This window comes from Ceratotherium simum, chromosome X (assembly GCF_057802395.1).
Source record: "Ceratotherium simum simum isolate JZ-2026a chromosome X, ASM5780239v1, whole genome shotgun sequence".
Classification (NCBI taxonomy): Eukaryota; Metazoa; Chordata; class Mammalia; order Perissodactyla; family Rhinocerotidae; genus Ceratotherium; species Ceratotherium simum.
The window spans coordinates 26,958,045-26,972,533 of NC_141940.1; the positions used below are offsets into that span (position 1 = coordinate 26,958,045).

General features: G+C 39.6%; 1 protein-coding gene across 1 annotated transcript in view; it reads right to left on the minus strand.

Annotated features, from left to right (window-relative positions):
- GRIA3 (glutamate ionotropic receptor AMPA type subunit 3) overlaps positions 1–14,489 on the minus strand; it is a 271,774-nt gene that overhangs the window by 132,393 nt on the left and 124,892 nt on the right. Inside the window, exon 4 of the mRNA XM_004437326.3 lies at positions 8,980–9,167. Coding sequence (XP_004437383.1) covers positions 8,980–9,167 — 188 coding nt within the window. The remainder of the gene's footprint in view (positions 1–8,979; positions 9,168–14,489) is intronic.

Genomic DNA, 14,489 nt, shown 5'->3' on the forward strand with positions numbered 1-14,489 from the left:
TGCTTTGGTTCAAGGGATCTCCAGTGTAGCTGTACTGTCTCCTATCTAGTACTCAGCCCACTATATACTTTGAATATCATGGGAGACATAGACCTAAGTGTGAAGTATAGAGCCACTACTATGTGGTGGTGGAAGAATGTTTAACTCTCAGCTTATAACCATGCCTCTGAAAGCAGGTCTCTAGAAGAACTTTGGAATTCTAAGTATAGAGAATCTTTCTTAGACAAACTCTAGTGTTGAAAAGCACGTAACCAGACATTGTGCTTGGGGGTGGGTTGTGGCATGAGCATGGAAAGAAGGAGGAGAAATTTGAGTGATTTACTCCCCTACACTGCCCCTCCAGACCTATATTTATCCTAACCATGTCCCCTGCCCATCTTCTCTTTTGGACTTCGGATAATGTAAAAGGGAATATCTATGGAATAAAGCAAATGATATGAAAGTATCAGGAAGATTCTCTGGAGTAGTCTGTATCCACCTTTGAGAGGTAGAAGTAGAATAAAAATCTTCCAACAGAGCAATGGGAACATCACTCTGTATCCCAGTTCTACCAGATATTCAATTAACTTTCCATAGCACTTAACCTAGTCAGGAAGAGATTGTATTACTGTGCAAAAGCACCCTCCTCAACCCTGCCTCACCAAGCAAATATCATGATGGGTGATTGGAAGAGCTACATTTACACTGAATGAGACTAGAATGTTCAGAAAAACCTACTCCCCATAAATAAACTGGACATTTTGACAGGGTCATTTATGTTTTTAGGCCATTAGAGATATGGATGAATAGGAGCAGGGTCACCCCTAACATTTTTGAGGCCCATGGCAAGAGTACAAACAGAGGACCACATACTATGTATCTAAATGTTAAAAAGATCAAAACCAAGGTGCGCCTTGGCCTGGCCTGTGTATCCACCTGTCAACCTAAATAAAGAGGTAAACTGAGGCAAGCTCGAATTACTAGATATTGAGTTTATTCAGGAATAGAAGGGAAATTGCAATTTGGGAAATGCAAGCTATAGCAAGCTACAGGTGAGTCCCTTGAGGGTTTGGGGAGGGCTGTATTTATGGACAAGGAGAGCAAAGAGGGGGGAAGTCCAGCCAGAGCCCAAGCAGTAAGTTCATTGGCTTGAGGATGGGGAGAGATTCTTGGCAAACGTTCATTGGTCAAGAGATATGTTCGGGTTTTCTGTAAGTCAGGCATTTAGGGGAAATCAGTCTCTCAGTTGGTAAGTTTCATTTTCCTGAGGGTGCATGCATGAGATTCTCCATTTTGTATCCTCTGGTTCCATTTTAGATTGAAATCATTACACACACCCAAGGCCCTGCAGCCCAATCCCTTGAAATAGACCAGGAAGCTAGAGGACGGCTCTCTCCCAGGCCAGCCCTACTACCCGTGAGATTCAGACACCCTGCTGGGACAGGGCAGGGTGGGCTGGGGTGGAAGCTGGGCCCAGGGCTCAGAGCTCCTGGGTGGTGACTGGATCTGCCTGAAGCCGGGATGGGGTGGACCTATCAAGTTCACCAAGAGGCCAAGGACAGAAAGTTCTCCACACCTACGGCTCACATTTCTGACTTGAGGTTGCTGAGCAATTCTACACGTCTTCCAAAGCTATATCATTCAAGTAGTGCAGAGGGAAGGAGTGCAGTTATCTGGAGAAACTTAGCTGCCAAGACTCTTCACTTAGAGTGATTTGGGGAGGCCCATTTTAAACAAAATAATCCATTTGTCTCTTGTTTCCTATGACCTGAGTTGTCATTTTCTCCTTTGTTGCCCCTGCCCTGCCCCTCCTTTGACCCCTTGTGCCTTTGTGCTCTGATCTAGGAAGCCCAGTTTGGCTTCTGTGTCCCTTTCCCCCTTTTCCCTGCTGCTCTAACAGCTACTAACTTTTCAAAACACTCTCAAGACCAAAAAGAAAAACAATGTCTTTGTGTTTTAGCGTTTGTGGTATGAGGAGCCCTATGAAGCAAGGAGCTCAAGGCAGTGGCCCCTCTCATCTAGGTGGGTGATACTGGGTGGGAGTGAGGAGCATGCCCCTTGGAGCACTGCTGCTCAAGGCTAGTGGCCCAGAAATGCTAAGCATCCACCCCAAATACTTATCCTATGGGCATTTATGCTTTCCCAGAACCAGCCCCATTTTATGCTTGGTTTTTTGGGGGTTAATGGAGAGAAGGGAGACAAGGGGAGCTGTACCTTCCAGACTTTGCCAGTTACATTCAGGTTGTTCCCTAGCAAGGGAAGGAGGATATAGACAACAGCTAGGGAAGGTTTTGATAAAGTAATGGAATTTGTGGTTCTTCATCTGAGAAGAATTGCATGCAGATGGGAATGCTAGGTGTACTTACATATCACTCTGAGAAAGTACCCCTCATAATTTATTTCTATTCTTGTGGGGCCCATTGCATAGTTAGATTGTTTTGGCACCGTAAATAAATGAACCTGTTCATCATAAATGAGCTCTCCACCAAAGGGTAGGTTTAAGGGGCATATTTTCAATTCCATGTGATAATGGAATATGGATCCTCGTCAAGTAGAGAAAATATCCGTGAAATGCTTGTAGTTTAACAATGCTTGTTGTAAACGAAGCCGCTCCAGGCCTCGTCAGGGTGCTTATCTCTTATAACCTCTGGTTAAATCTACTCCAATTGAAAAACTCCATCAGATGCAAGGCTGATTAATTCAGTGATTAACAGCATTTGGGGTCAGACTCCCTGGGTTCAAATTCTGGCTCCATCAGTTATTAGCTGTATGACCTCTAAGTCTCAATTTCCACATCATAAAATGGAAAGAATATTCCCACCCACCTATAGGGCTAATACGAGGATTAGCTCACATGAGATATATAAACACACATATATCCATGCACATTGATTAAAATAGTGTCTGGAACATTGTAAGCACTTAATACATATCTGTTATTAAGAATGCTCAGTTATCACATGTAGCTCAAGGTTTTAGTGCCTTTATTTTAAGTGACGCTGAAAAATCTAGTTAGTTCTTGGATAGTCCTTGAGCTTATCAATAAAAGTTACATTGGAGAAAAAAACAGAGGTCATCTAACATGCTAAACTTATATGACTGAGACCTGAGCATAGCTCAAGTCTTAGACTCTGTTTTCATGATATGACCTTAAATTGAACTGATATTTTGGAAAATCCATGAGGACACTGTTCTTGAGCAAAAATCCCCAAATAACTAATTTTCATGAGCACAAAAACTTATCACTCATGAGCAAATAGCTGTAGTTACCAGTTATTGAGTGCCTACTGGGTGCCAAGCACTGTGCCAGGTGCTGTCCACATATTATCTTATTTGACCCTCATAGCACATAAGGGTCACATGAAAGGAAGTTAATGGAACAATCTTTTAAGATGAGAAAATTGAGATTCAAAGAAATTAAGTCACTTTCCTCAATGTCATGCAACAGAGAAGTAATGGAGCTAGGATTTGAAGTCATGTCTATTTGATTCTCAAGCTTGTGTTTATTCAACTATACCACAAACAAACTATTCCGAGAAGAAGGTATGCTAACCCAAACCATCTTATGGACTGGTAGGTCAGCTAAATGTTCTGTAAGGAACATTGAGAGAAAGGGCTGGGAAAAAGGCGGAGCAAAAAGGAGAGAGGAATTGGACAGTACCATTATGTGTTGAGTGGAGGCTGAGGCAAGGAGCGGGCATAAGGCTATACCTGTTTTAATTCACTTGACCTAGGTCTAGCCATTGGCAACAGTGCTCTAGTGACCCCAACTGCTATTCATATTTTGGAGTGAGCACTGTCTCCTTTGTGTTACAGCCTCATACTTTAGAAGGGCCCCTAATACCGTTCATCGTGCTTAAATTGTTATCTTTAGAAACCTGACTTAGTAATGTGGATGTTTAATTTCTTAAATTGACTGTCTTTGAAGTGACAGTCAGGGTTCTCAAATGAAAGGAACCTAAGGAATGGATCTGCTTCAGGATTCTGTCCTTAAGAAGTGTTACTTTCACATCATCCATGATGATGTGATTTTAGCCTGAAATATTTCCAGGGGAAATCATACATTCTATATTTTTCCAGAGGATAGCACATTGAAACATATTGATTTGGGGCCCACTAAGTTTGCATATGCTATAATTCAAGCAGGGGCTATGCTGAGATTTACCTTTGAATTCTCTATGGAAAAAATAAAAACATGGTAAAAACTGAAGGGGGAGTGTTTAAATCTCTTTAAGAAGACGACCTTTTAGATATCCAATGGACAGGCAAATTAGGAAATATTCTTATCTAGTCAGTAAAATAAGTCTTCTATGAGGATATTTACGTGTCAACAGATAGGATTAACTTGGAATATTTGCATATTCTTCAAAACAATCTTAAAACTATTCTAGATCTGACTTTTCACTAATCCAGAATGGTCTCACCTTCGCATAGCCTCTTCTGGTGAGATTTTACTTTCCACCAGTTTCCTCTCTCCTTGTAATGAGTCCTTTCTACTGTTGACTCTCTCTCTAGTCTAGTTAAGCTCATTTGCTCTGGTACTGTCCTTAGGCACGCAGAACAGTTAGTCAGTGCCCTCTTGATGATAACTCTTTATACTTGAGGCTGGTGATTAAGCTGCCTCTTGGCTCTCTTTCACCAGGTTACACAACCCCATCTTATTTAGCCTTTCCTCGTAGGCCCTATTTTCTAATGCTTTAATCATTTTTTGTTGCTCTTCTCTAGATCTTCTCCAATTACTTTGCAATTGTTTTAAAATGTAACCTGAGGAGCAGGCCTAATCTAGGGTTTGGCATCGGCTAAATATTTAATAAATGACTTAGAAATTAAGGGAGGTGGTTCAGGGCCGGCCCTGTGGCTTGGTGGTTAAGTGCGCGCGCTGCAATGCTGGTGGCCCGGGTTCGGATCCCAGGTGCGCATCGAGGCACCACTTCTCCATTCATCCTGGGGCCGGGTCCCACATACAGCAACTAGAAGGATGTGCAGCTATGACATACAACTATCTACTGGGGCTTTGGGGGGAAAAAATAAAATAAATAAAAAAAAAAAAAGGGAGGTGGTTCAGTATAGGAGCAAGAGCACTGGACTAGGAGTCAGAAGACCTGAGTTTTGTCCTTGCTTTGTCACTTACTAGAACTGAGCAGACAGCCATGTTTGGACAAATCATCTACATGTCTCTAAGCATCAATTTATCATCTGTAAATTGGGAGTAAACACATCTGCCCTGCCTGCCTCCCATAGTGAGGCTTAAATGAGATAATCGATGTGAAAACATGTCATTTAGCATCAAAGCACTAGACAAACACTATATGTCAGGCCCCTTTCTAAATGCTTTGTATACATTAACTCATTAAGGTACAGTTATCATCCCCATTTTACAACCAGGAAATGGAGACAGAGAGAGTTAAGTAATTTGCCCCAGATCACACAGCTAGTAGGTGACAGAATCCATGCAGACTGGCTCCAGAGTCCATGCTCTGAAACACTATTCTATATGTTGTCCCTCCAAATAAACATTAAATGTCCAACAGGCCATATCGTTGGCTGACCTTCAAAAGCAGTCCACAGGTATATGCTACTGGGATAGGGGATCTATTCAGTCATCGGTAGATAACTCTGAGAGGCAACCTTTTCAGAAGTTAATGTTTAGATTGGTCATTGAATTAAGGCAGCTGTCCACCAATCGGGAGGGCCTCATGAACATAATACATTAATAGGAATGCTATATCAGGTCAGGTGAGTGGTCCATTCATCCTAGTACACCTAAATCTGCCTATACCAGGTACTCTTAATTCTTAGATTCAAGATTTACAGCTTCTAAATACTCTCTATGAACCTTGATAACCCTTCATGGTTTCATCTGTCTATAGCTCTGTCCTTTTCTGTGTTAATTCTTGTAGCTGCAAATTTGGAATACTTTCCTTATAGATTAACTGTTAAGGAGAGATATTAAAGACAGATTAGTACCTAATTGAGTCTTTTTTTCTGCTGTAGTCTGAAGGGTTGAAAGAAATCAAAAAGAGCTTTGGAAAGAAATGTTGGAAGAATTTTGATTTACCGCATAAGTATTTGAACATTTGCGGGGAAAATTAGAACTTAATGGGGAGGTTATGCTATATAACACTACATTGAAGACCTTCTTATATTTGAAAAATTGCACCATATTGAGATCTTTTCATTAACACCCATTGGATATAGAGAACAATATGAACTTACTTTACTCCAAAATCGGATCTATACGAAATAGTGTTATAGTGGTGTAACAGGCTCTTCTACCTCAGCTAGTGGTGTGAAGTGTCATTTTGTGGGAGACTATAAAAGTTTCCTTGCATGAAAATAACCTCAAACAAATTTGAAAACATCTTTGGAGGATGGGGACATCTTTTGGGAGAACTTGATACTGGTTGAGTTATAAATTTTATCATTCTAACCAGGACCTGTATAGTGAATTATAATAAGTTTGTCAAAAGAATAGTTAGGAACCAATGAGAAAAGTGCTATCTCTGTATCTTAGTATTTAATTTATTTAACAAAATGTTTTCTCTAAATAAATATCATGTTGAATTTGTTGCTTAATTTAAATAATTTGTTTAATGAGACATTTATATAAATAAATAAATTATGGCAAATTCATGATATCATCAGAATAGGCTTAAGCAGAGAGCCACATCTTAACCCTTCGAGAAAATGTATACTGTAATAATCATATCATGTGACTGCAGGTACTATTTTGCCTCTTGATGGAAGCATAGCATCACAGTGGAACTTACTGAAATGTTCTTGTTCTATATTCATCCATCCATCCATTCATGCACCCATCCATTCATCCATCCACCCATCCATCCAACACCATGTGCCAGGTACTCTGTTGGATGCTGGAGATACAACAGTAAACAAGACAAACATGGTCCCTACCTCATAGTACTTATGGCCTAGTAGAAATTCTTTAAATGGTAGAGAGAACCATCATGAACTGATAATTTTATGACAATTTTTTGAAATAGGGAAAAAGAATAAGTGAAATTAACTCTTTAGCCCTACCTGGGTGTTGCTAAAACTTTCCTTTGAACAATGTTCCCTGAAAAATTGTATAGAAAGTATTTTAAGGGATACTATAAATGTGCATGTAGAAGAAAGGAAGATAGAAAGTGAGATATGAAAAGAGAGACCAGGGTTTTTGAATAATGTTAATTTATTATTCCTGAAAGTGTTTAGTAATAATGACTATTTTTTCTATAGCATTTATGTCATTCAAAACAATTATACCAACCATGTGAAGTAAAACAAATGTTACTTTCCCCGTTACGTAGATGAAAAAACTGAGGCATGGATATTGGAAGTGCCCAAGATCCCACGGCTATATAGAATTCAGAGCTCTACCCACTGCTTTTTCTATTACATCATGCTGAAAAATCCCAGACTCCAGTATAAGGTCCTATGAAATCCAAAAGACTTAACAGAATGTAAGATATTCAAGAAGCCAAAGTTACTGATACAAAAGAAGGAAAACAAAGTATGACAAGAAGGATGTTCCTCTGCTTTAGGCTATTAAGTAGGTCACCCACTAAAAGGCTATTTTGGTATAAAATTTTAGAGGGCATGTAGTACATACACCAACGTCACTGACCTGATTCTTCACTTTCAAGATCTAAGAAAATCAAAGGCAGGTTTTTAAAATTTTTTGGAAGGGAGGAGTGGATCATTTGGGTAGCTCAAGAGAACGTTAGTTGGAAAATTTGATTTAGCCAGGCTAGTGCTCTAGATTTTCTGTGTGGTGTGATTCACTAGACGTGACGCTGTTCTTAAGAAGGAAGAATGGGACAGCTTTTATCTCTACGATGCAGTCAGCAATTTCTTTTTCTTTCTTTCTTTCTTTCTCTCTCTCTTTCTCCATATTTCTCTCTCTCTCCCTCTCTCACTCTCTCTCTCCCCCTTCCCTTTCCTTCTTCCTTTTTTCCTCCCTCCCTCCCCTTCTCTCTCCTCCCCTCCCCTCTCTTCCCTTCCCTTCGCTTTTCTTACCTATTTTTTTGTATTCTCTTCTTATGGGGGCATATCTGACAAATTGTTAATATTTAATTTGCTATGAAACAGCTCTCCCAGGCAATGGCTGCTCACTATAATTTCAATCTCTGAAGCTGTTTTGGCCCCCAGGTACACTGGGATGGAATTAGAATGGAAATGTTTCCCTTCCAGTTTTGTTTATGGCAGCATAGACACTTTGTTATTAACTGGCAAATCGAGACTTCTAAGGAAAATAATAAACTTTCACCACATTTCAATTTGACTCTTTACTCCAAACAGAATATCCATCTGGCTTAGGGTGAAACATTTCTTCTAATATTTTTTAGTCTTAAATTTAAATATCCAAGCTTAATAATGAATACATTTTGGCCCATAGAATCATATTTTACCCTTAGTCTAATTCTTTTTCACTTTGTTCACATTTTAAAAACCAAGAACATTTTTTTCTCATATGCCATCTTGCTTAAAAAATGGTCTTAAATCACAGACATATATTCCCCCTCCTCTTTCTCTCTGGAACCGCAGGGATATTCTGCAAAAATATCCACAAATTCAAACCTGGTGAGTACTGCCCCTGCACTCTGCTATTAGTCTCCTGAAACAAAAACCCTACCCTTCTTCCCTGCCTAATCCCTTGTCTGTTCTCTGCTGGAGGAAGGTATGGGTAAGGAAAGGGATTACTTTGAAACAGTCAGCTATCTATGAAACAGAGGTGTGGAAGGGTGTATTTATCTGATAGGTAGCATTAAATTGCAGAGACTTCCAGGTTAATCATGGTATGCAATTTTCAACAGCTTAGATTTTCTTTTCTTTTTTTTTTTTTCTGCAGCCACTGGCAGGAAAAAAGGATTAGAGAGACTATCAAAAACTGTTGGCACATTTAGTCTGTTGGCTACTTAATTTATTAGCAGATATGGGAACTGCCTCAGGTTGATGATTTAACATGTTGGCTGGGGGTGGAATAAATCTCAAATGTACCTGTTCCAAAATTGTGTTAATCCTTTCGACTCCGCAGTCAATCAAGAATCGCTTTTCCTGCCTCCTGTCCATTTCTTCAATGATGCGCCTGAATTCTTGGACGTCCTTTATGTTTCCCACAGACCTTGCTGTCACTTGCCAGTTGTTTTGTACTGCTGCTTCCATAATCGCTTGGAGGATGGAAAATCCTGAAAGAAGGAAAATCAGCTACAATGATTTTTTTTCTTTTTAAAATCTTTCTGTAGGTATTAAAGGTTCTACTGAGTTTTTATTCACAGTCCATTTGGTCCCTTTGAACCTTATCCATTGTGGAGAGCAGACTTACTCATAACCTCAGCCTTAACCTTCCAGACAGTTGGCACCTCTATCTTGTTTACGAAAAAAAGATTCTACAACTTGTGAGCACCAGGCTAGGTGTTTATCAAGCCTGTACTTAAGCAATCACCGCTGAATTATAGTACCTAGTTGTTTTTATTGACATGTATTATCAAAATATCTATGGAATGGATGCCAAAAGCTTCTTCCCTATTTCTGGCCTCAATCTTTCCTGTTGCAGTTGAAACTCATTTCTTTCTTCTTCCACATAAATGTTCTTCAGAATTAGAAATAGCTTCAGTGGAGACAGAACCTCATTATAATATGGCTGATCCTTACATGGGTATGGCTATCCACCAAGGTAAATTATGTCTCCCAAGTAAAATAACTCTAAGAAAACTTGACAAAGACAGTCTATAACAAAGATATCATACTGGTCCTTTTGATCATAGCATTATGAAAAAGTTCAATCATATTAAGTCTTCCTGAGTTCTTCCCTTTTCTCAATTAAATTTACCAGGGATTCCTGGTTCCTTTTTAGTTAATTTACATCAGACAATTATTAACTATTAACACCCTGGATCTATGCTGAATGGGAAAGAGAGAAAAGATCTGATGCTTGAGTTTTGGGTAACCTTTTTGGAATCAGGGTTTGAGAAGTTGGGAAGAGCAGTATATCTTCAAGTATGAATCACAGAAAAGCACAGGGTTTTCTAAGTACTGGTCTTTTAAAGTATTTGTGTCTCTAATATTATATCATGTCTATATTTTTGCTTCTAGTATGGATCCATAATCTGAGTATAATTTCATCAAGTATAGACATCATTTTATGGGGGATATGGTCAAAAGCATCTTCCTTCTTCCCACAAATTTAAATCATTTTCCATCTATATTTAGGTAACGACTAATGAAAGTGGGTGATGGAAATGATTTGCAAAGCCAAAATGATCTGTGGTATAACAATTTAGCCACTGGAAGAGTAGAGAATGGAGGAAGATCATGTTGCCCTTTAAACACATTCTAGGTGTGCTGTCTTGGGCTCACCCTGGAGTGTAAGCAGGGTACGGTTGGGGATCTTCTTCACCACACCATAGAAAATGATATTGACATTTGGAGAGCATGCTTCTCCAGGGAGATGGCAGTGGTGACTCAGCCAGTCGTTACGATTCCTTTGTGTGCTGGGTGTATGCAGGAAGAAGATCACAAATGAGACCCAAGCACTTGGTAATTTCCAAATGAGCAATTTCAGTACAGGAGCTCAAAATTACAGATCAGAGTAAATTACCATTGCTTTAAATGTTAATTCTTACTCTTTTTAAATCAACTACGCATATTTATTTCTCAGATTTACATTTTCGTGTGGGTTTTCTATGCACTCTCTGCTTCAGTGGGAGTTGAGGCCGCACGGTGGGCCAAAGCAAGGGATTAAGAAATAAACATAGGAAGAAAGGGATTAAAGTATTTGAAATTTTTTCTTAAGCAGTGTACAATAAGGCCTCATTATTTTGAATCCCACTAATTAAGAATTTATGAAAATTTAGCAAGGACTAGGTTGAATTTTACTTCTGTACTATTTATGAAGGAAGTATTGGCTGAATAATAATGGTAATGAAATTATACAGGGAGTCTTTGATATATTTAAACTAAACTTTTTAAAGACCCTTTAGCAAAATACAGGTTTTTTGTGTGTTGAGTCAAAATCTATATTCTTGTAATGTCTACTGGTTAGTTCTGTTCCACCTTTTTGGGGTGACAGACAAGTTTAATCCCTTTTCCATTGGACAATCCTTCACATTTTTTAAGATAGTTAGCATATCTCCCCGTATCTTTCTTTTCTTCAGGCTAAAGATGTCCCAATCCTACAACAATTACTTTTGTGTGTGTGTGTGTGAGGAAGATCAGCCCTGTGCTAACATCTGCCAATCCTCCTCTTTTTTTGCTGAGGAAGACTGGCCCTGGGCTAACCTCCGTGCCCATCTTCCTCGACTTTATATGGGATGCTGCCACAGCACGGCTTGCCAAGCAGTGTGTCGGTGTGTGCCCGGGATCCGAACCAGCGAACCCCGGGCCGCCACAGTGGAGCGCCAGCACTTAACTGCTTGTGCCACCGGGCTGGCCCCAGCAATTACTTTTATGACATGATGATGGGTTGCCTCACTGTTCTGTCTCTCTCCTATGGATATCTGTCAATATTTGATTGGTCCTAGTATTTCAGATGTGATCTGACCAACGTGGATGACAATGGGATTATTGCTTGCTTTGATATGGGCTCTTATTTTAGCGGCCTAGGATCGCTCATATTTTTAAATAGCTACATTATATTGTTAATTAATATCAAGCTTGGATTCAACTAAAGCATGTCAGTTCTTTCCATAAAACCTTTGCTATGTAACAGCTCACCATCCATGTATCAAGATTCATTCTATTCCAACCTGCTTTTATCCCCCTTTCTTTAATCCCTCACCTCATCCAGTCTGTACTTCCCTGTTTTTGCATTCACTCAAATCTGGAAGATGGTCTTGTCTACTTATTCAGTACTCTCGTTGTTACTTACTCAAGGCAATTGCACCTGTCTGTCCCTTTTCCTGCTACCTATAGACCTTTCTGGATGACTCTATTTCCCCATTAAGCTTCCCTTACTGACTTCTCACTCATTTCTCTAGAGATGAGTAGATTTAAATTCAAGGTAAATCACTTACAAACAATGGAAAAACTGATTTGAAGAACTGTATGACAGACATTTAAAAATTCAAAATAAAACTGGGTAAATTAATTATAGTACAGACACATGGAATACTATGCTGCTGTTAAAAGATAGCTCGATCTCTATATAACAAAAGGAAAGATTTCTGCAATATATTATTACATAGGAAAAAAGCTGCAAAATAGCATTTATAGTATAATCCTGTTTTTGTAAAACAATATATGTTTGTATATGTATAGAAAAATTTGGAAGAATTGGCAGTAGTTATCGCTGAGGTGTAGGATTACCAAGAACTCCTACTTGCACTGTCATTTATTTATGTAATGTTTGACTATTTTATAAGTAGGTATTATTTTCTGTAAGTACAAAAACAATAAAGATTAAAAAATACAACTCATGCTGTCCTCTCAGAGCATAAGCTCCTGGAAGACATGGATGACAGATGAGTGCTGCTCTATATGCTGCCTGCTGCCACAAATGAGAGGCCTCTTAAACACCAATTTTATATATCTTTTTATATTTTTGTTCTTTGAACCATGTAAATGTATTACCTATTCAAAAACTAAATAGAAAAAGCACACTGATTTCTTAATGAACTTGGGTCTGGGGCCTCCTGGCCATGAGCCTTGTTCACATTTCTGAGCAAGTTGGAACTGTGGCTTTACACTGCAGTATCTTTTTGCCATGCAGAGTTTCTCTGTGTCTGCTTGAACATGTGGCTGTGTACTCGAGAACCCTGGGGGGAATGGTCATCTCAATTCAGTGCATGTCAGTGAGGAATCTAAAAAAAAAAAGCGTGCGTTTGTTTTCATACCTAATTTATTATAGTTTGGCTATTCCCTGTTGCAGCTGACTGAACAGAGTAAATATGAGTTTGAGGGAGAAAAAAAGAGAAAAGTTTGTCTCTGGAGGCAGAGCAAAAGCAGGCGTCGGTGCTTGTAGGAGGTGAGGTGCGTAACAAAGCCTTGGCTTTGTAAAAATAAGCCTGCTGTTTTAGCAACTTCAGAATTGCTCTCCACTCTGTGTGAGCTTTAACATGCCCAACTTTGCAATACTGAAAGCTCCTTTTATTTGAGCAGCAAACTCTCTCATCCTGATTCCAGACCACTGTTGCAGTCCACCTTCTTTCTCTTCCTTGTTTTAAAGACTGGGAGTTACCACATAGGTAACTGGGTGAATGCCAGGTTGTCATCTGCATTCAACCAAGATAGCATAGGAGCATGACAATAGAGGAGTGGCGAGGTGATTATGGATGAATAACTGGGCGAGGTTATGCCCAATCCAATTCTGCAAGACTGGTTGTTGGGCTACTCTTACTAAACAAAGAGGCCATCTTGGTAAAGGCTAGTGTAGGGATGCTGTGCTGTACCACCCAGATGCCCCTCAGCACGAAAGGACTTATTCCTTCAGCCTCTGCGAAAGTTGTTGGCTGAAGAAAGCTGCCTAGCTTAAGGTTATACTCCCTTCCTAGGGCAGCCTGCATCCAATGACTGGTTGTTTCAAGGACTAAAGGCACAACCCCTTCACCCTAAATGAGATAACTCCAAGTGGCCGTCCCAACTTCAGAGCTCCCTGAAGGGTAGGCTGAGGTCTTGTTATGACGATACCACAGCCCATCTTCTCCTGCCCAGACCTGCTTCCTTCTTTTCCTCCCACAAGTGTTGATAATGAGAATACTCCCCAATAAACTTTTGCATGCAAATCTCCATCTCAGAATCTGCTCCCAGGGGATTCAATTTGTGACTAGTAGCTTGACCTCATGACAGGGGTGGCACCAGATACAAAAAGATCTCAAATCTACAATTGTCAAAATCACTTTCACAAGGGAAAGAAGGCCAGGATGTCGTTCAATGTACAAACAAAATGAAAAACTGCTCCATGCTGAGAAAATTTAGTGTTTGATTTGAAAATGCAGAAGAACAAGAAATAGGATATTGATGTATGGAAGTTGGTAATGAAGACATCCAAAGAAATATAGTTGAGGATAATTTTCTTCTCTCTGCTGTGTGTTTTCCAGCAGGGGCTAGCACCACTTGTTGTTGCTCAGGAACCTGTACCAGATTTCTCAGAGTCACACCATCTTTACTTTTGACATGGTCTCTAGCAGTCCCCAAAATGATGAGAATCTCTGATAATGACAGATGGGCTTCACATGAGTTTTGACATTCATAGCATTCTGTGCCTGGCTAGGATTCTCAGAGAATTTTCAATAAAACCCCAAAAGGGATTGCTGACCTTCTGGAAATATTCTAGAGAGGCAAGTTGGTCTTTCCCAGAGGCTAATTCAATATTTGTCCCATTGGCCTGTGCTAGAAACTGCCTTTTCAGTATTTGCAGGTTGAAAAAGAGAGGCTCAAACTGGCCGACGAAAATTGTTGTGGTCTGAACTTTTCAGTCATAGAATCACAGCATTACAGGCTAAGAGGACTTTTACAGATGACTCAGAGCAGGATAGAATTTTTGAAGCTCTGGAACTCTTTTTTCAAATGAA